A 19,732-nucleotide genomic window follows, 5' to 3' on the forward strand; every position below is an offset into this window, starting at 1 on the left:
CATCTGCTGGGCCCGCTCATCCCACCATGCAGAAGCGTCAAGTGACTTGAAGCCCAGCATGAATAGGAAGTGAATAGGCCCTCGGGCAGGTCCGAGTCCAGGCATCCCTGGGCTCCCAGGCCCAGGGCATCTAGAGCTGAAGGGAGCTCCTTAGCGCTCCCCCTCAACCCCGCCGCCGGCCCCAACACACACATTGATGGCCGAGGGCCTGAATGCTGTTGGGGAGTCTGGGCAGACCCCAGCTTCAAAACTCATGCAAATTCACCACTTCACTCCATAATACATCTGAATGTATTTTAATATAAAAATAACAGCTTTCCCCCAATTCTCGCTCTAGGAAAATGTGCTATGCTCACCTTCCCTCTACCCCTGTCCCATCAGGCCCAGAGCCAAGGCCATAGGGCTGCTGAATACACATGTGAGGGGGCCGAGGGGAAGACAACAGTACCAGGAGGGCAGGCAGGGCACCCCCAGGCTGGCCAGTGGAGGGGTGGGGGTATCGATCCCGCCGGGGGCTGGCTTGGTTGCTGGTGCCCTGAGCCCTTCTCTGCCCGCCTGGGTGTTGCCTTCACTGATGGAGGTAGGCGTCCAGCCAGATGTCACCAGACTTCTTCAGGGACCTGGGAGGTGGGGGTGGCAGTGGGGGTGGGTGTTAGGAGCTCAGTTGCAAGATCCTAACACCCCTGTATCCCCCATGGTAAGTGTGAGCGGAGATCCCCATTCCCTGTGGGTTCCCTTCCCTGGGGGCAGGCAGTGATGCGGGCTGGAGGGTGGGTTGGGAGAACAGCTGAATGCTCATTCTCTGGAATGGAATCTAGACCGGGGTGACGGGTGTCGGGTAGGGGAGCTGGAGGGCAGCCAAGGCCAAGTCCAGGCATGAGCCTGGGTGGGCCTGTCCCTCCTGCACCCAGTTCTCCATTGCTGCCTCCTGCTGGGCACTGCAACCCAAGGACAGAGAGGACGTGGAACCTGCCCACCCGATCTTGGGCCTGATATTGGGCAGTGGAGCCAGAAATGTCAACAATCTGCTAGGAAGCCCTGTGCCAGGCACTCTAAAGGGCTGTGCCAAATGGCAGGGGCTCAGAGCATCAGGCTGGGAGAGATCATGAAGGAGAAGTGGGCATCTGAACACCAGCATAGGAAGGAAGGGCAACCAAGTAAGGGGAACAGCGTGTACAAAGGTGGAGAGGTATAAGACCTGGAATCTGGCCTCTGTTCCCCACCTCCAAGGTGACCACAAGGGCTGAGCCCCATCACCCCTCGCCTGGATGGCTGCAGTGTCCTCTGCTCTCCTTTTCCACTTCGACTCCTGCCCGCCAGTCATTCCCAGTAGGGGCAGCTTTCCAAGATGCAAGCCGGGCGTGTCCCTTCTCTGAGTGCCTGCATGCCTGCCTCGGCTATCTATGCCATGAGCTTGGCATTCAGGGTCAAGTGCCCTCTGCCTGAACGCTCTTTGCCAGATGTCCCTGTGGCGAGACCTCTCCCCTCCTCCCTGTCCCTGCTCACACGTCAGCCTGTCAATACTGCCCACCCTACCACCTATTTAGAAACTGCCGCCCCTGCCTGGCCGCCCCCCTCCCCTCCCCTGTCCCCACCCTGAGGGGCTTTTCATTGTTCTTTTGCCCATCTTCTGTAATGTACTTATTTGTTATTTTAATTGCTTGCTGTTTCCTTTGCTGGAAGGAACATCAGCTCCAAGAGGGCAGGAAGCTCTCTAGAGCCTGCATTGCTACAAGGGCAATGCCATCTTCAAGCAAAACTGTCTGATGACTGATGCTTGACCCTGAATGCCAAGCTCATGGCATAGATAACCTCCTCTTGTAGACGCTTATCTAACCTCCAGTGGTCACCAGGTTCATAAGAACCACCTGCATGGGGTTCACCCTAAAAGCTTGCTATATAGAGGGTTCTTTCTAGAGGGCGTGTGAGGGGATGTCCCAACTCTTGGCTGCCTGAGACATGGTTTTTTTGTTTGTTTTTGAGAGAGTCTTGCTCTGTTGCCCAGGCTGGACTGCAGTGGCACAATCTCAGCTCACTGCAACCTCCGCCCCTGCGAGTTCAAGTGATTCTCCTCCCTCAGCCTCCCAAGTAGCTGGGATTACGGGCACCTGCCACCACACCCAGCTAATTTTTTTTTTTTTTTTAAGTAGAGACGGGGTTTCACCATGTTGGCCAGGCTGGTCTCGAACTCCTGACCTCAAGTGATCCGCCCACCTCAGCCTCCCCAAGTGCTGGAATTACAGGCGTGAGCCACCGCACCCGGCCCTGAGACATGGCTTCTGTTTATGAGTCCCTGTTAAGTGTTTCCTTCTGAGAAACTGGATCTGTTAGCTTCTTTCCCTCAGCCTTTGGGGGTAGGTTTGCATAGACCTGCTCACCGCAGGCACTGCTGTTTGTGAGTCTGCAGTAGGTGCTCCAGAAATTCTCACTGTGTGCGTGAAGGCTGGGGAAGGGAGGAAGGGCATGGGACGTGGACAGAAAGGCTCAGGGACCCTGGGGGCTCAGCATGAGGCTGACCTGGACAAGGGTAGGCATAGGCCCTGGGGAAGCCACCAGAGCAGAGGGGCCGGGCTGCAGCCTCACCTGACGATGTCCACCAGCGCGGTGAGGAAGGGCTTCACTTCGTAGCTGAGGCCGTGCTTGGCACACAGCGACTTGACCAGCGGGGCCACCCGGCTGTAGTTGTGTCTCGGCATCCTGGGGAAGAGGCTGGGGGTGGGGAGCGTATGCTGGCACCTGAAGTGGGAGATTCCAGAGAGAGGCCCCACCCACGGGTCCCCTCCCAGGATCCCCTCCCAGGATCCCCTCCCAGGACCCCCTCCCCACCTCCCACTGGCCCCCAGCACCCACACTCACTGGTGCTCGATCTGGAAGTTGAGGTGCCCGCTGAACCAGTTGGTGAAAAGTGAGGGCTCCACGTTGCAGGTGGCTGCCAGCTGCCGGAAGCCGGCGGGGCACACGTGAGGAGGCCGTTGCAGATCCCTGACCCCACGGCACCATCCCCCACCTGGCAGCCCCGTCAGGGCCTCATCCCTGCTTTGCCATCTGGCTCCTAGCTGGGACCCCCCACCCCACCCAGGATGGGCCCCACCCCTGCTGCCCACCTGAGAGCTGACCCAGTCCCGGTGCTTCTCGTGGCCGATCTCCTTGGGGATGTGGTTCATCTGTGTGATCCACACGAACCAGTGGCTTTCCAGGACCCTGTGGGGAGGCTCGGGCACTGCCCTAGGTCCAGCTCACCACTTAGGCACCCTGAGTGGAGGCTGGAGAGCAGCTGTCCCCAAGTGGCCTTGACTTCCTTATCTGTACAATAGGATTGTGGCCATCGCCCCCTTGCCAGTGTTTAAAGAATCTGAATGGAGCAGTGTCCACTGTGAGGCTGAGCCCAGAGCAGCTCCGACACCCACCGGGCCACTTACAAGCCAGGCCACGCTCCCTAAACCCACCGACCCTGGGCTCCTGCCATGCTTGTGTTTATGTGATTCCGCCAGCAAGCCAGGGAGGCAGTGCCACTGGCCCCATTCTGCAGACGGGAAAAGGGAAGCTCTGGTGGGGGGGTGCAGTGGGGTCACCTGTCGCCTGTGTGTGACCTCGCCACTCCCTGCCATACCTGACAGCAACAAAGAAGAGCAGCACCCCAGGGACGCCGTAGAAGGGGAGGTAGGATAAGAAGAAGCGGGCATAGAAGCTGGCGGCCCAGAGCAAATCCTGCAGAGGAGGGCAGAGGCGATACCGAGAGGTCTCCAGGTGCCCGGAGGTCTGGAGGCCTGGTGGGTGGGAGGAGGACCTCAGGCATCCAACCCTTCTGCCTGATTTGCCTCAGAGCCCAGGACAGGCCACCACCCTCTCTGGTTTTCTCAGCTGAGTAAAGGAACAGGGTCCTTGCCCTGCCAGCTCACGAGGCTGATTTTAGTGACGAAGGTGTCATGCAGGGTGTGTTGGGGAAGACCCTGCCAGGGACACAGATGCCTGGCAGAGTCGGCCCAGCAACTCCTCCTGGGAAGACACCCTCACCGAGAGAGACCCACACACCCCCCGTTCCTCAACCCCCCCCCCACCACACGTACAGTCACGGGCACACTCGCTCTCCTGCTGCGCGCACACGTGAGCCACACTGTTGCACGCACACATGTGAGCCACACTGTTGCACGCACATGTGCACCCTGTTTGCCTTCATGGGCAGGTACTGTCCCCCGAGGCACCACCTCCTGCCACGGCAGCCGTATGCCCGGGGTCCTGGGCAACCCCACTCACCGCCCACTGCATGCACACCAGCATGTACGCCAGATTTTCCACTTCAAAGTTCACCAGGGTGAGCAGCGGCGGGCCGACTGCAAGAAGGGGCATGAGAGTGTTCAGGAGTGGGGCTGGGCTGCCAAGGTGAGTGGGCAGCAGAGTGAGGGGCTCTGTTACTCCAGGAATGCCCCTGGGACGTTGGTGCTGGTCACATCCAGCTGAATGACCCCATATCACCCCCAACTCTGTGTCCAAGCCTCCCCAGGCTGCCCTTACCCCACCACCTCCCACCACCCTTCACCGCAAGTCAGGGCCAGACTTGAGTCCTCACTCTGTCCGCCCCAACAACTGCCCAAAGACTCTAGGGCTCCGGACCACTCTAGTGAGGGCAAGAAGAAATTCTACGTGGGGCTTGGGGAAGCTCCCAGCAGGGCTGTGATGGCCCGTGGCTGCAAGGTGTCCCAGGCACGGGAGACAGCTGGGGCAAAGGCATGCTGCTGGGAGAGTGTGTACAGACTGCAGAGGCTGGGAGGATGCCATGACCAGGGAGACTTGACAGGCGTGCCCCGCCCCAGGAAGTGGCTGGGAGTGGTCCAGGACAGCAGGGAGGACAGTGCAGGCTCAGGCACTCCCCCACCCCAGAAGGACAGATGGACACTCACTCAGGAAGAAGTACAGGTGCTGCTGGTTGTAGGGTAGGTATCTGCGTTTCTTCTTGCCATACTGTGGAGACAGGCGGCGGCTGGAGACAGCAGCTCTCCAGGCCACCTCCTTCTCCCGGGCAAGGTCACGGGGCTGGCTGGGGCCAAGGGTCAAAGGCAACTCTAGATTCTAGCAAGCGGGTTGGTCTTCCCCAGCAGGTTGGGAGGTGGGAAGGAAAGACACGGGGGCAGAGCTTGGCCCAGCCAGAGTGGAGGCCAGATCAGGGACTAGGTCAGGGGCAGAGTGGGGACCCAGTGCATTAGCTCCCCCTCAGCTGCAGGCCCAGCCAGAGGGTGTCCACGTCCCTCCCCACCCACCTCGACGGATGACTCCCCCAGGAGGAAGACGGGCGCCACCGTCACATCTGGGTCTTTGTGGAAGATGTTGGGCTTGGCGTGGTGCTGGAAGTGGCGGAAGTTCCACCAGTGGGCGGAGAAGCCCTGTGGAGGACGAGGGGGCTCTCAGGGCAGGCTGTGCCCCCGACTGTGCCCACACACTTGGGCAGACCCAGCGCCACCCAGCACCTGGCTGACCACCCACCCCACCCTCACCTTTAGCTGCCCCATCACGAACTTCTGGGCCACGTGGTTCCACCAGGACTTCTTGAAGATGGAGGCATGGCCCAGGTCATGCTGCAGACACCAGGACTGAGCCTGGGGAGAGAGGCAGGGTCAGAAGCTGTTGGGAAGGACGGAGCCCGCCAGGGCCTGGGGCCCCAGTGAATCCTTTTAGCTTGCAGGGTACCCCCGTGCTAATGCTCCATTTCAAGACCCTTGTGGGCCAGTGTCCTCTTTTTACAGATGAGAACTGAGTCCCAGGGAGGTGGAGGGGCTCGTAAGTGTCATGAAGCTGCAGGGCAGCAGCCTCTGGCTCAGTGGCCCTGTGCTTGATCGGAATCTGTTCAAGAAGGAACTTCTTGGCTCATCTGGAATGCAGCTTGACCCACAGACATGCCTGATGGGCCTTCAGACTGTTCACTCATTCATCTGTTTATTCATCCATTCATCCTTTCATAGGTCCATTCATTCATTTAGCAAATATGTTCACAATGCCCAGATGCATGGGGGCCCACGTCTGTTGGGCAGTTAAGGTGGCTGCAACACAGAACTGGGGTCACCTGAGAGATGGCCAGGATGAAGGCGGCCAGGGCACTGGGCACCCAGCCAGGACCCAGGAGGTAGATGAGGAGCCAGGCCAGCACCTCCATGGCCAGGATGTGGCCCAGTAGGAAAGCAAAGAAGGTGGGACTGGCATCAAACAGCTTCATGTCCTCGGCTGCCTGGTGCAGGGCTCGGAAGTCCTCGACCAGCTGCGCCTGCCATAGCAGAGGGGCCGATCAGCCAAGGAAGAAATTCCTCCCCACCCCCATTCTCCTGGAGCCCCAGCCGCTCCTCCCATCGCCAGGCCCAAGGGGTGTGGGCAAAGGGGAATGAAGTGACAAGAGTACCCAGCCTGGGGTGTGAGCTGGAGCACTGGCTGGTGGTGAAGCCTCCTCTCCCTCCCAAAAGGTATGGGGTGGGTAAGACGCTACAGCCAGGAGAGAAATCAGTTCATCAAAATCCTTCTTTTGATGGGGACACTGGGCGACAACAGGGAGGGAGCTTGCCTCGGGATCCAAACGAGTGCCTGGCTAAACCAGATCTGGAGCCCTGGACTTCTCAGGGCATCCCTACAGCTTCACTTTCAACTGCCTGCCCCCTGGGAGGGGAGGGCAGGCTCAGCCCTGGCTCTGCATCCCCTTGGGCGAATGCCGAGGGAGCTGCTCCTGGCCATGTGGCAATGTCTCCCAGCCCTCCAGCCATCCCCCTCCCTCAGGGGCTGAGCCTCCCCTAGGGCTCTGCTCACATTCAGGGGTCCATCCTGGCTGGGTTCTTCCGGAGCCAGCTCTCCAATCAACAGGGGCTGTAGGAACTTGCGCACAAAATTGAGATCTTGATGGAAGGCACGGAAGGCATCCTGAAGGAGAGCAGACAGTCAGGCGGACAGACAGACACAGCTGAGTAGCACAGTGGCAACCAGCAGAGACAGGCGGAAGGACTACGGATGGATGGGCAGAGCAGACGACAGGCGGACAGGAAGTCAGCCGGCTGATGAACAGTCAAAGACATGGGACCAAGTGGGTCCGCCTTGCCCATGGGCCCTCCCTGGTCCTCCCAGGGCCCCAGGTTGTCCTGCTTTTCACCTATTGCCTGCTGTGCCCCATCCACTTCACCCAGCACAAGGGCCCCTCTCTGAACACAGTCAAACATCTGCAGCTCTGGATTTACAGAAAGACCTCCCGGGAAGACTCTGATTTCTTGAACCACGAAAAAAGGTTCTGCTTTTCCAAAAAGCTTAAGTCATACAAGTTTCCACTGCACGTAGAATAAGATCTGGGTCACGAACATTTGATTTACCCCATTTTTATAAACATAAGCAGTGGGTGAAGGGTAGGTGGGAAAACCTGGAACTGAGGACCACTGGGTCACGGGGTGGGGGGATCAGTCAAGGGCGACACACATGAGTCCTTGGGGGTTTGCAAGGAAGACATTTGAACAGTTAAACTGATTTGACTTACAAAGCAGGAAGCAGGAGCACAAAACATAATTTTTTTTTTTTTTTTTGAGACAGTCTTGCTCTGTTGCCCAGGCTGGCATGCAATGGCATGATCTCAGTTCATTGCAACCTCTACCTCCTGGGTTCAAGCAATTCTCCGGTCTCAGCCTCCGGAGTAGCTGGTCTCAAACTCCTGACCCCAGGTGGCCAAGCTGGTCTTTAACTCCTGACCTCAGTTGATCTGCCCACCTTGGCCTCCCAAAGTGCTGGAATTATAGGTGTGAGCCACCGCGCCCAGCCTAATTTTTTTTTTTTTTAAAGTAAATAAAATGGGCCAGGCATGGTGGCTCACATCTGTAATCCCAGCACTGTAAGAGGCCAAGGCACAAGGATTGCTTGAGGCCAGGAGTTCAAGACCAGCCTGGGCCACATAGTGAGACCTTGTCTATTTTTACAAAAAAGAAAACATAATAAATAAAATGAATAATCCAACATTCTCGCGATTCTGTGTAATAGCTGGAGTGGGGGTGGAGTACGATGCAGGAGAAGGAAGAAAGAGTAAAGAAAGGGGGTGAGAAGAAAAGACAGACCAGGAGAAAGATAAGGGCCAGGGAAAGAGACCAGCCAGGAAGTGGCCCAGAAGTAAAGTAAGCTTGAACTTCACACCTGGGCTCACTTAGCCTTCCGGGTCTGCCTGTGGTCTTGGTATTGTAATCGGCTCACTAATTGTTCACAGCTCTTGGACTGATTTTTTTCCTTGTACTTTCAGAGGCTCTCTCTGAATGGGCTAGCCAGAGCCATACAGCAGCCTCGACTATAGAACCAGTAGCTGGGTGGTGTTGTCCCCATGGGTCTGGAGAAGGGAGGCCTCCCAGTTGCTAAAGGAAACACCTTTGAAGAAAGCTGACTGAGGACAGGGGCCTCCTATTGTCCTCTTGCTAATGAGCCTACCAGCTGGTGAGTCTTAAAACGGAAGTGACAGCGGGCCCTGAAGTCACTGCCAGGACATTCTCCTACCACCCTGGGGGAAGAAAGCACTTCAGGCCCCTCCAGCACCCACTAAGAGGTAACACCTACATGATCTACTAGGGGTCCCCTTGCCTGCTTTTATAGGCCCAGGGCAGCTTGGGGACTGGGGGGCTGGTAGGGTGCCCCTTCTGGAATAACCTGGGCTGACTTGGCTCACTCATTACAGAGGAGGGGGCTGTATAAGTGCAGATCTCACCCCCTCTGGACATGAATCTTGAAGGAGGGGCAGCAAAACTGGTAGAAAAAGGGGCAGAGGGAAGGCTGGGGGTCCCCAGGAAGCTGTCTGGGCCCCCGGCTACCTGCAGAGCTGGGGCTGGTGTACAGGGGAGCTGGGAGGGAAGAAGACTCTTGGGGCTCTACTGACCCCACTGGGTGCCTTTTTTTTTTTTTTTTTTTGAGACAGGGTCTTGCTGTATCGCCCAGGCTAGAGTGCAGTGGTGCAATCATGGCTCACTGCAGCCTCAACCTCCCGGGCTCAGGTGATCCTCCCACCTTAGCCTCTCTCGTAGCTGTTAGTACAGGTGTGCACCACCATGCCCGGCTAATTTTTTATTTTTATTTTTTGTAGAGATGAGGTTTGCCATGTTGCCCAGCTGGTCTTAAACTCCTGGGCTCAAGCAATCCACCCACCTCAGCCTCCCAAAGTGCTGGAATTACAGGAATGAGCCACCACGCCCAGCCCAGAAAAACACTGAAAAATTTTTTTGAGACAGGGCCTCACTCTGTCACCAGGCTGGAGTGCAGTGATGCAATCACAGCTCACTGCAGCCTTGAAATCCTGGTCGTAAGTGATCCTCCCACCTCAGCCTCCCCAGCAGCTAGGACTACAGGCACATACCACCATGTCTCATTAACTTTTGAATTTTTTTGTAGAGTCAAGGTCTCACTATGTTGCCTAGGCATGTCTTAAACGCCTGACTTCAAGCGATCCTCCCACCTCAGCCTCCCAAAGTGTTGAGAGTACAGGTGTGAGCCACACCTGGCCTCTAATTTTTTTATTTATTTTTTATTTTTTGAGACAGAGTCTTGCTCTGTCACCCAGACTGGGGTGCAGTGGCATGATCTCGGCTTACTGCAACCTCCACCTCCCAGGTTCAAGAGATTCTTGTGCCTTAGCCTACTGAGTAGGTGGGATTAGAGGTGCAAGCCACCACACCGGGCTAATTTTTGTATATTTCATAGAGTCGGAGTTTCACCATATTGCCCAGGCTGGTGTTGAACTCCTGAGCTCAAGCAATCCTCCCGCCTTGGCCTCCCAAAGTGTTGGGATTACAGGCATAAGCCACCACGCCCAGCCAATTTTTTAAAAATTGTAGTAAAATATACATGAAATTTACCATTGTAAGCATTTTTAGGTGTCCAGCTCAGTGGTATTAAGTGCATGCACAGTGTTGTCCAACCATCACCATCATCCAGCTCCAGAACCTTTTCACCTTCCCCAACTGAAACTCTGTCCCCATTAAACACTAATTCTCCATTCTCTCCTCCCCCTGCCCCGGCAACCACCATGCTACCTTCTGTCCATACAGATCTGCCTCCTCCGGAAACCTCATCTGGGAGAAATCACATGTTTGTTCCTTTGCCTCTGGCTTGTTTCACTCAGCACAATGTCCTTAAGGTCCATCCATGTTGCAGCACATGTCAGGATGTCCTACCTTTCTAAGGCTGAGCCAGCGTGATGGCGAGTCCCTCTTTCTCCTTTGAAACTCCCCAGACACACACGCACATGCAGACACACCCACCAGCCCACACCAGCAGGCATCACTCAGACACTCAGAAACATGCCCACAATCACGGCCCACATGAACACTCAGCCAAACACAGCCTTGCACACATGGTACGCAAAGATGCAGCTGGCACGCACAGACGCGCCCCGCACAACGTGCAAGCTGTGGCTGCGGCCCCAGAATCTCCTCCCTCCCAGCCCTTCCCTCTATCACCCCATGTCAGTTCTGGGGCCACCTTATTGAGCTGAGGATCTTGGGTCCAGATTGGTCTCCTCGCCTCCTTTCCCGTTGGTCCTGATTCACCCAGGCCAGCCCTGTCGAGGCACTGACAGGGGAGGACAGAACCAAGCCTGCCCCAGGGCCTTCAAGCCAGATCTACCCCTTGCAATGATAAGGGGAAGTGTGAGCCCCCTCAGGGCTGTGTCAGAGAACCCCAAAGCCATTGACAGGGCTCCAGCTGGGGAAGGGACAGGTGGGGCTGTGACAGTTCCCTGGGAAGCAGGCTGGGCTCTCAGAGCTGGGTGGGCACCCTGGGGCTGTGCTTCTCATGCTATCAGGGAGTGCGAGTAGGGCAGGGGCCTGGACTCAGGCCGAAACCTGGAAGCGAACAGCCTTCTCTGGAACTGGCTGAGGTCATGTGACCTGGTCCTCTGTGGGCCTCTCCTTAAGGATGGGGGTGCCAGGCAGAAGCTAAGACTCAGAGAGGTTAAGCTACTTCTTCAAGGTCACACAGTTCCATTTGACTGAGGTTAGATCAGAGTCCAGGTCTCTTCTCACTCATAAGTGAGAGTTGAACAATGAGAACACATGGACACAGGGAAGGGAACATCACACACCGGGGCCTACTGGGCGGGTGAGGGGCAAGGGGAGGGAGAGCATTAGGACAAATGCCTAATGTATATGGAGCTTAAAACCTAGATGAGGGGTTGATGGGTGCAGCAAACCACCATGGCACATGTATACCTATGTAACAAACCTGCACATTCTGCACGTTTCCCGGAACTTCAAGTGAAAAAAACAAAAACAAAAGCGAAAAACTGTGCTTGTCGCCACTCCTGGAACAGAGGGGAAGCAGCAGTTCTCCTAGGTGGGGTGCGGGGGTCCTTGCCATGAGGCCAGTCACTATCTCAAGAAGCCAAGGGCCCAGCTGCTGGGAGCCTGGGCTGGGGGGCAGGAGGGCGGTTCTTGGACCTCATCAGTGGAGCCTCAGGGAACTGTGAGAGGTTCCCACCCTCACACACCCTAAGTGCACCCAGGAACATCCACCCAGGGGTATGTGCACCAAGCCCTGTCCCCCCAACCCCCACACGCACCCAAGCGAGTGGAAAGCGGCACTCGACGTCTCTCATCGGGTACCGAAGCAGAGCTGGGTGAAAGTGCTGGAATCAAAACGGCACCCCTAAACACAAGCTCCTGGAGGTAGCGACAGGCTCTGTTCACAGTGGCATCCTCAGAGGCCGGCACAGAGCAGCTGCTCAACAGCAGGTATGAACAAGTAGACAAGAGCCAACCCTCCACAGCCCCCAAAGCAGGGGCACGAACCATTTTGCTGGTGAGGAAATGAAGGCTCAGCGGGAAGGGACACCTGCCCAGGTCCCAGTTAGTAGTGGCAGAGCTGGGATTCGAACCCGGGCCCATCTTCTGTGATGTTCATGCTCTCTCAGGATACAGAGACAGCTCAGCCTGGCCTTGGTCCCTGGAAGCCTAGAGTGGCTCAGTTGGCCCCAAGATCCCACACCCTGTCCCAGCCCCACCATGAATCCCACACAGCAGCTGGTCGGGGGGGTGTCCCAGAGCCAGCCTGCCCAGGATGGAACCTGAGCTGCTATCCAGGAGCCAGGGAGCCCCAGACAAGACCACACCCATCTCTCATCAGTATTTCTCATCAGTAAACTGGGAACCACAAATCCCCATCTCACAAGGCTGCTGGGAGGATGCAGTCGGTGGCGCTAAAGCACTTAGAAGGGGCCTGGCGGCTGGCAAGAGCTCCACAGCCCAGCTCTTTCTGAGCCCTGCAGCCCTGATGAGCCTCCTCCTGAGAGTCCACTTAGAGGTAAGTGCCTGCAGGAGGGGCCTACAGGTGTCAGGGAAGAGAGTGGAGAAGCTGCTTCTCTGCCTGCCTGTTAAGTCCTGGCCAAGCCTGAGGCTGGGAGAGAGGAGGGGCTGGCAGCCTCCTTCCACCCCAGAGACACAGCAGGGCAGGGAGGGATTTTTGGTCACTCCCTAGGAGAATCGAGAATGTGCCAGATCAGTCAGGAAGGGGGTGAAGCAGGGAGTGTGGCAGGGCTGCTGAGGGCTCGGGTGGTCGGGGTCTGTCCTCGCTGCCTTCTCATGCCTTTGTAGGATGTTGGGGTGACAGGGCTATGCCTCAAAGGACACCCCCAGGACATTCCTGCCTCTCTCCTCTCCCAGGTGGGTGGGTACAGCAGGAGCATGCCCAGCACACCATGCTCCGTCCCATCCTCTCCCTGGCGCCCGTCAGAGGAGGCCAGTGGGGAAGCACTATCAGTATCCCATTTTACAGATGAGGAAACTGAGGCCCCAAGAGGTCCCAAAGAAACACAGCTCTAAACATGGGACATCCAAATTTGGCCTGTGTAGCAGAGCCCAAGTCGAAGGCAGACACCCCCAAAAAGCTACCCCTGTCCCCCAGCACCCCTCAATGTCCTGGTGAAGGATGGGCATATATATGAGGGCTCCTGCAGCCAGGGCGCTTGGCCTCACAAGTGTCCCTGACCCCACAGTAGCCCCAAAGCAGCTATACCCTCTGGCTCCTAGTCCTCTCTCCACCACTGACCTCTGGCTCCACTACTGGAGCCTGGCTGTTTCATCAGAAACCCGCAGGAAGAGACCGGGAGGGATGCCCAGGGGCAGTATCCTGCTGACGCCAGACAATCCCAACTCTTCCCACAAGGAAGGAGCAAGGCACTGTAGCCCCTCTGGGGAAGGGGCCTGGGTGGGCGGTGGCCTTGCAGAAAACGCCTGCGGGGAGCCCAGAGCAGTCACACTTCATGGGAGTGGCCATTAAGGGACTTCCAAGGCAGTCAATGTGGTAGGAGGGAGTGGAGTGGCTCTGGAGCCACCCCCCAACCAACTCCCGTGGCCTCAGATCTGCCTAGTCCTAGTCCTGTCCCTCCCCAGCTCCCACCCAGACACAAACCCCACCCTCGTGGCCCGAGTACGAAGGCTCTACCCTTCAAGGGTCCTGAGAAGGTTCCATTACACCCCCCAGTTTCAAACTCAGTCTCCTCATCTACAAAATGGGCTAACAATAGGACTTACCTCATAAAGTTGTTAGGCGAATTCAATCAGTTACCACATCTAAACCCCTCAGAACAGTGCCTAGTCAATAACTGTTGGCTGCAATTACTATGAAGCAGCCTCTGCTGCAGCACTGGCCACTCCCTCCTCCAGCTCAGGCCAGGCTCAGAGAACCACCTAGAAGGAGGGTCCTAAGGCAGAGGGCTCAGGGGGTCTGCTGGAACTTGGATTTTCCCACAGTTGTTAGGGCTTCAGCCGAAAGGGCACCAGGGGCTGCTGGGAAACCCCTCATCCGCCCTGAGTTGCTGTGGGCAATGCATTCACCACACCCACGAATAGAGCTTTGTTGCCCACGGTAACCAGGCACCCAGGTGCCCAGCACCACCCTCATAGTGTGCCCAGGACAAAAGCATTCTCATCCTCATCACACTAATGGGGAAACTGAGACCCAGAAGTGAAAGGATGTGTCCAAGATCATAGAGCGAGGCCAGGCTGGCTCCCTCTCTAAAGACAACATGAAGCTAAATCTAATGTCTAATGGCTCTCACTGGACCAGTGTGCCTGTGTCCACAGCCTCTCTTGCTCTCTGCCCTGGCCACACTCTACCTCTTCTGAGTGGCCTCCCTTGGGGGAGGGCAGGTCTCCATCCTCCCTTCTCTTACCCTTCTGGAAGGCTCTGCCTTCACTCTCTCCATTAAGGATCCTTTTAAATGTCCATCAGACTCCCCAGGCTTCCCTGCTGTGCTCTCTGGGGCTCCCCATCCTCTTTAAAATAAAGCCAAAGTCCTTCCGAGGACACAAACATCCAGCATGAGCCAGCCCGGCCGCCTCTAGACCTCACTGCCAGGCCCTCTCTCCACTGCTCTCTGCTGCAGCCATACTGTATTCCTGGAACACAGGACGCACGGTCCCACCTCTGAGCCTTTGCTCTAGCTGATCCCTCTGCTGTGAACTCATTCCCTGTAGAAGTTTTGCTCACAGCTACATCTTCAGAGGTGAGAACCATGCATGACACAGAGAAGATGCTCACTGATGGATTTAATGAGTCAAACATTGAAGAATGAATGAGTGCCGGAAATAAACAGGATAGGTGGCAGCATAGCATGCCCTTAAGAACATGGCTGTGGATTCAAATCCCAGACCAATCACTGAATTTCAAGCCACTTTGCCTCTCTGAGCCTCTGTTTTCTCATCTGTCAAGTGGCAATAACAATAAATGGTACGTGCCTCATAGGGGCACCTTGAGGATTAAAAGAGAGGGTTTCAATAAATGAAGTACTGATTCCAAAACCTGGCACATAGTAGGCGCTCAGCACATGGCCCTTATATACTTATGGCCAGCAGCGGCTGGGCCTCATCCCTCCCTGGCTGGCTCCACTAGTATCAGGCTGCCTATGACTCTCAGACAAACCTGGCCAAGGGCCCAGAGTACTCTCCCCAGGGCACCCGGCCTTGTGTCCCAAGATGGCCACAGGCTGACTTCATGGCACAGAAACTCTGGGAATTTCCTGGCAGGAAGGCTTCATTGCCTGGACTTGAGAACAGCTGATGGGCAGCCGGGGCTGGTGAGAGGTGACCGCTGGAACACATCCCTGGCAACTGGCTGCCCCACCTCCACCTGAGGCCACCGCCCGGGATGGGATGCCTGGGGCCTGGGCTCAACTACACAGGGCACTGGGCTGGCCCAACCCCTGGTCTACCCTGTGGGTTCATCATGGACAAAGACTGATTGCACCATCCCAGCAACCTCACAGTCCCTTTGGCCTGAATGGACCAAGTATTTCTGGCAACTCTAGTCCAGGCTGTGGGGCCTTGAGGGAGCTAAGAGACAGCCTAAAGTGTCCCTTTCCTACTTCAGATAGGACCGTAACCAAATAAGGTCACCCAGGAAAGGGGTAGCCATGCAGGGCTGTCCCACCGTACGCTGCAGTTTGCAGGGCACGCTCACACTTAGGGGCCAGCAGCATTTACCGAATACAAACTACTACATGGCAGCCCTGGGCCATGGGCTTGAGAAGACACAGTCCTGCCCTCAGCCAGCTCACTGTCTGCCCCAGCTCTCCCCACTTTACAGATGAGTAAACTGGGGCACAGAGGAGTGACATGCCTGCTTCAAGGTCGCTCAGTGCCTCCAATAGCAGAGCTGGCACCTGGCCCCAAGGAGCAGAGAGATGTTTTTTGTTGGTTTGTTTGAGACGGAGTTTTGCTCTTGTTGCCCAGGCTGGAGTGCAATGGCGCGATCTCGGCTCACCGGAACCTCCGTCTCCTGGGTTCAAGCGATTCTCCTGCCTCAGCCTCCCAAAGTGCTGGGATTACAGGCATGCGCCACCACGCCTGGCTAATTTTGTATTTTTTTAGAAGAGACAGGGTTTCTCCATGTTGGTCAGGCTGGTCTCAAACTCCCGACCTCAGGTGATCTGCCCACCTCAGCCTCCCAAAGTGCTGGGATTACAGGTGTGAGCCAACGCGCTCGGCCTGAGATGTTTTTAAAACAGATATTATTGGCTGCGAATCAATGAGAAAACTGTGTGATGGAAGTCTCAGGATCCCAATCTAAATGTTAAGTCAGTAATTCCACTTGGGAGGAACCCCAGCATGGGCCTGGCACCAGGCAGGAAACAGTGATGAAATAAAAGCTTTCTATATCCCAGCCGGGTGTGGTGGCTCACACCTGTAATCCCAGCACTTTGGGAGGCCGAGGTGGGTGGATCACGAGGTCAGGAGTTCGAGACCAGCTTGGCCAACATGGTGAAACCCCGTCTCTACTAAAAATACAATATGCCGGGCGTGGTGGCGCGTGCCCGTAATCCCAGCTACTCGGGAGGCTGAGGCAGGAGAATCGCTTGAACCTGGGAGGCGGAGGTTGCAGTGAGCCAAGATGGCGCCACTGCACTCCAGTCTGGGTGGCAGAGCAAGACTCTGTCTCCGGCGGTTGGTGGGGAGTAAAGTTTTCTGTATCCATACTGTCCTCTAGGTTACAAAAGACTAGAGCAGGCCGGGAGTGGTGGCTCATGCCTGTAATCCCAGAACTTTCGGAGGCTGAGGCAGGAGGAATGCTTGAACCCAGGACTTTGAGACCAGCCCGAGCAACATAGTGAGACCCTGTCTCTATTTTTAAACAAATAATAATAAATAAAATAGATACTTTTAAAAAAAAAAAAAGACCAGAGCAGGCATCCACAAGACTCCTTGAAGGGAGGCCAGGGCTCAGCCAGGCCTTTGGGGAGAAGCCGTGCCCCTCACCTCGCCACGCCCTGGCAGAAAGGCAGGCACACACACCACACTCACCCAGACATGCAAACACCTGCACGCTCAAATACTGCCCCCGGGCTGCTTCATCCCACGGCTGTGCTGTCCCCTCGGGCCAGCGTCTGGCGCCTGAACAGCCACGGACAAGGCGTTCTCTTTTTTTTTTTTTTTTTAGAATTTCAGGAGGATTCTTATTCTCACTCCTCAGCTTCATGGGGTGGAAGGGGAAAAGAGGGGCTTTCTTCCTCAAAGAGTCCAGTGAAGATTGTCCAACATGCTGGAGATGGCAATCGGCAGAGAGCAGGTGGCCCTGGCAAGAGGGACGCCGACAGTCCTGGGACTGGACAGAACCTCCGCTGCTGCCCAAAGAGCCAGCATTCAGGATTCATGTCCTCGGGTCTTGAAGACCTTCCTGATACCCAGTGTGGCCAACCTAGAAATTTGGAGGGTCAAAGACAGGGCATCGTGGCCCCAACCCCTATTATGCAGGTGGGTAACTAAGGAAAAGGGGCTGGTCGGGCTGCTCCACCACTGGACTCCAGCCAGACAGTACCCTGGGGCCAGGCTACATCCCTCCCTGTCTAGACAGGGGCTGGGATTGGGAAGTTGGGGTCCCCAGGGGCCAGCCTGTTCCTGGGGTGACTGTGCTTCCAGGAGAGGCCCACCCAGCCTGGCTGGCAAAGCCCTCCCACGTGCAGCTGCTAGCCCGGAGAGGTGAGTCACTGTCCCTGAGCCCTTTACAGAAGCTCTTGGGAAAGCCACAGACCTCAGGCCGGCCCAGCCCCCAGCCTCTAATGGCATGTCCTTACCGGCCCCTGGGGACCCTGCCCTGCCCTACCCCTAGCACTCAGCAAGCACCCAGCATGGGGACCCAGAACTGAAACAGGGACCTGGGAGCAACAGGGCAGCCCCTCACCCAGGGCAGGCTCTGCAGCATGACACACCCACCTCTGAGGCCCCCTCCTCCCCCGCAGACCTGCTCCGTGGACAGCTGCGGGTCCTCCACGCAGGGAACTGCCCTCCCTACCCCACATCTGGCCCTGGCTAGTCCACCCCAACTCTGGGTCCCGGCGTGGAGGTCAAAGGTCAGCGAGGGGAGGGAGGATGCTAAGGCCCCACAGGTGGAGCGAGACATCACGCCCACGACCGAGCTCCAGGCTCCACCCGCCGGTGGGTGGCTTCCTTACGGCTTCCTTACCGTGGCGTCCTCAGCGCCGTGGTGGCCGATGAGGCGGCTGCCCCCTGGGTGCCGCTGTGCCCAGCGGCTGATGTCGTAGACGCGGCGCTCGATGACCAGCCACTTGTCGCCGGGCTGGTCGTGCGCGCGGATCTGCTCCCAGCAGAAGGTGGGCAGCGGCGCCCCCGGCTGCGCGGGTCCCTCCCGCGGTCCCGGCTCCCCGACGCCGCCCATGCTGCACGCACGAGTCCTGGGGATCCCAGGCGGTGGCCGAGGTCCGAGCAAGACCCCGAGGGAAGCGAAGAGCGCTCCCGGGCGCCGCCTCCGCCGCCGCCGCCCGCTGCTCCGGCCCCGCCCTGCCGCCGCGGCCGCCGTACGAGCGAGCGTGCGCCTCCCGGCTCGCGGCGCAGGGAACTCCCCGCCTTATAACCGCGCGGACGGCGCCCGCCTCGCCTCGCCTGCCCCCCCGCCCCCGGCCAGGCCCCGGCCCCCAAGGCTGGCTGACCCCCCGCGTCCGCTCCAATCCAGGCGCGGGGCCTCGGTCTCCATTGGCCGCCAGGGAGGGCGGCGTCGAGGCGGCCCGCCCCTCCCGGGAGGACAGCGGCCGCCACCCAGCCCTGCCCCGGGGCACCGTCCCGCCCCCTTTCCCCGGGCTGCCGGCTTCCAGGCTCTTGACTCCGCCCGGAGCGCGGGGCCTGGGGACACAACACGCACCTGTTGGGCGTCCCGCAGCGCCTCGCCACGCCCTCGGGAACCGGAGGCGGAGTCCCGGTCTGTGAGCAGCGGGGCCTGGGGGGCTTCCAGCCGCGCGTCCTGCAACGTCAAATCCAGTGCGCCCAGAGGGGGGACGCTGTCTCGGGGTGCCTGTGAACAGTCTTCAAACCATGGGCCCCAATCTCTGCGGGGCCCCCACCGCCGCTGCAGCTGTCGCGGAGCCCTCTGCTGGGGGCGGGTGGCCTCCCCTCCGCCCTCGGCGCTGCAGGGCTGGGGATGGCCAGGGGTGGCCAAGGGGGAGGTAGGGGAGCAGGAGGGCACTGGCGCGTGGAGGCGGGCGCTGCCATCCATGGGCTGAGGACACCTGTGCTTGTTACTGGTTCCCCACCCCTTTTTTGTTTTGAGACAGGGGTCTCACTCTGTCGCCCAGGCTGCAGTGTAGTGGCATGATGTCGGCTCACTGCAGCCTCAACATCCTAAGCTCAGGAGATACCCCCACCTCAGTCTCGGGAGTCCCCAGCTGGGACTACAGGCACGCCCCATCATACCCGGCTAATTTTTGGTGTTATTTTATTTTTGTAGAAATGGGGGTCTTGCCATGTTGCCCAGGCTGGTCTTGAACTCCTGGACTCAAGTGACCCTCTCGCCTCCCAAAATGCTGGGATTACAGGCATGAGCCACTGCACCTGGGCCCCATCCGCTTTTTTTAATTTAAATACCTTCAAGTCCTTCTGAAAGTGTAGGTAGCTCCCCTAATTGCTTCGGATTTCTTTGTGATAAATATACCTGTTCCTAAAAGTTAAGCGTTCACACCAGCAAGGAATTCAAATCAGGCTAAGGTTACTTCCAGAGCACTGGTCTTCAATCTTCCATCAGAACCACCTGAAAGGCTTCCATCAGAACCACCCAGGAGGGTTATTCGGTGGGTCCGGTGTGGAGGCAGAGACTTACATGGCCAGTTCACAGGTGATGCTGACCGGCTGGTTGGGGAAATGCACTTAGAAAACCCTAAGTATATTTCTCTGATATGCTAATATTTTGTCTTGGTCTAAAGAGGACCAGTATCCCCAGAAGGGCAGAGGGGGCCTCTGAGTTCTCCATG

General features: G+C 57.4%; 1 protein-coding gene across 5 annotated transcripts; it reads right to left on the reverse strand.

The window, feature by feature from the left end:
- Positions 1-280: 280 nt before the first annotated feature.
- FADS3 (fatty acid desaturase 3) lies at positions 281-18,996 on the reverse strand. Of its 5 annotated transcripts, none has more exons than XM_034932767.1 (12): positions 18,631-18,996; positions 6,784-6,894; positions 6,056-6,253; positions 5,490-5,591; positions 5,256-5,378; positions 4,899-4,959; positions 4,255-4,331; positions 3,611-3,708; positions 3,105-3,201; positions 2,857-2,936; positions 2,584-2,709; positions 281-620 (listed from the first exon to the last, which is right to left on the reverse strand). In XM_034932767.1, exons 1-12 carry the CDS (start codon positions 18,979-18,981, stop codon positions 569-571), a joined length of 1,476 nt encoding a protein of 491 aa, XP_034788658.1. In that variant the 5' UTR covers positions 18,982-18,996; the 3' UTR covers positions 281-568. The 5 variants fall into 5 exon arrangements, with proteins under 5 accessions (XP_034788658.1, XP_034788657.1, XP_003828508.1 ...); XM_034932766.1 differs by having other exon boundaries at positions 2,584-2,736; XM_003828460.6 differs by lacking the exon at positions 18,631-18,996 and adding an exon at positions 17,938-18,379.
- Between the last annotated feature and the right edge of the window lie 736 nt (positions 18,997-19,732).

The sequence above is a fragment of the Pan paniscus genome, chromosome 9 (assembly GCF_029289425.2).
Source record: "Pan paniscus chromosome 9, NHGRI_mPanPan1-v2.0_pri, whole genome shotgun sequence".
Taxonomy (NCBI): Eukaryota; Metazoa; Chordata; class Mammalia; order Primates; family Hominidae; genus Pan; species Pan paniscus.

Coding starts and splice junctions, on each gene's coding strand:
- FADS3 (XM_034932766.1), bottom strand. CDS start 18,981: ATGGATGGCAGCGCCCGCCTCCACGCGCCAGTGCCCTCCTGCTCCCCT. Junction 5,379..5,489: donor TCGTGATGGGGCAGCTAAAG/GTGAGGGTGGGG, acceptor CGTCCTCCACAG/GGCTTCTCCGCCCACTGGTG. Junction 621..2,583: donor GCGCTGGTGGACATCGTCAG/GTGAGGCTGCAG, acceptor CCCACCTCCCAG/GTCCCTGAAGAAGTCTGGTG.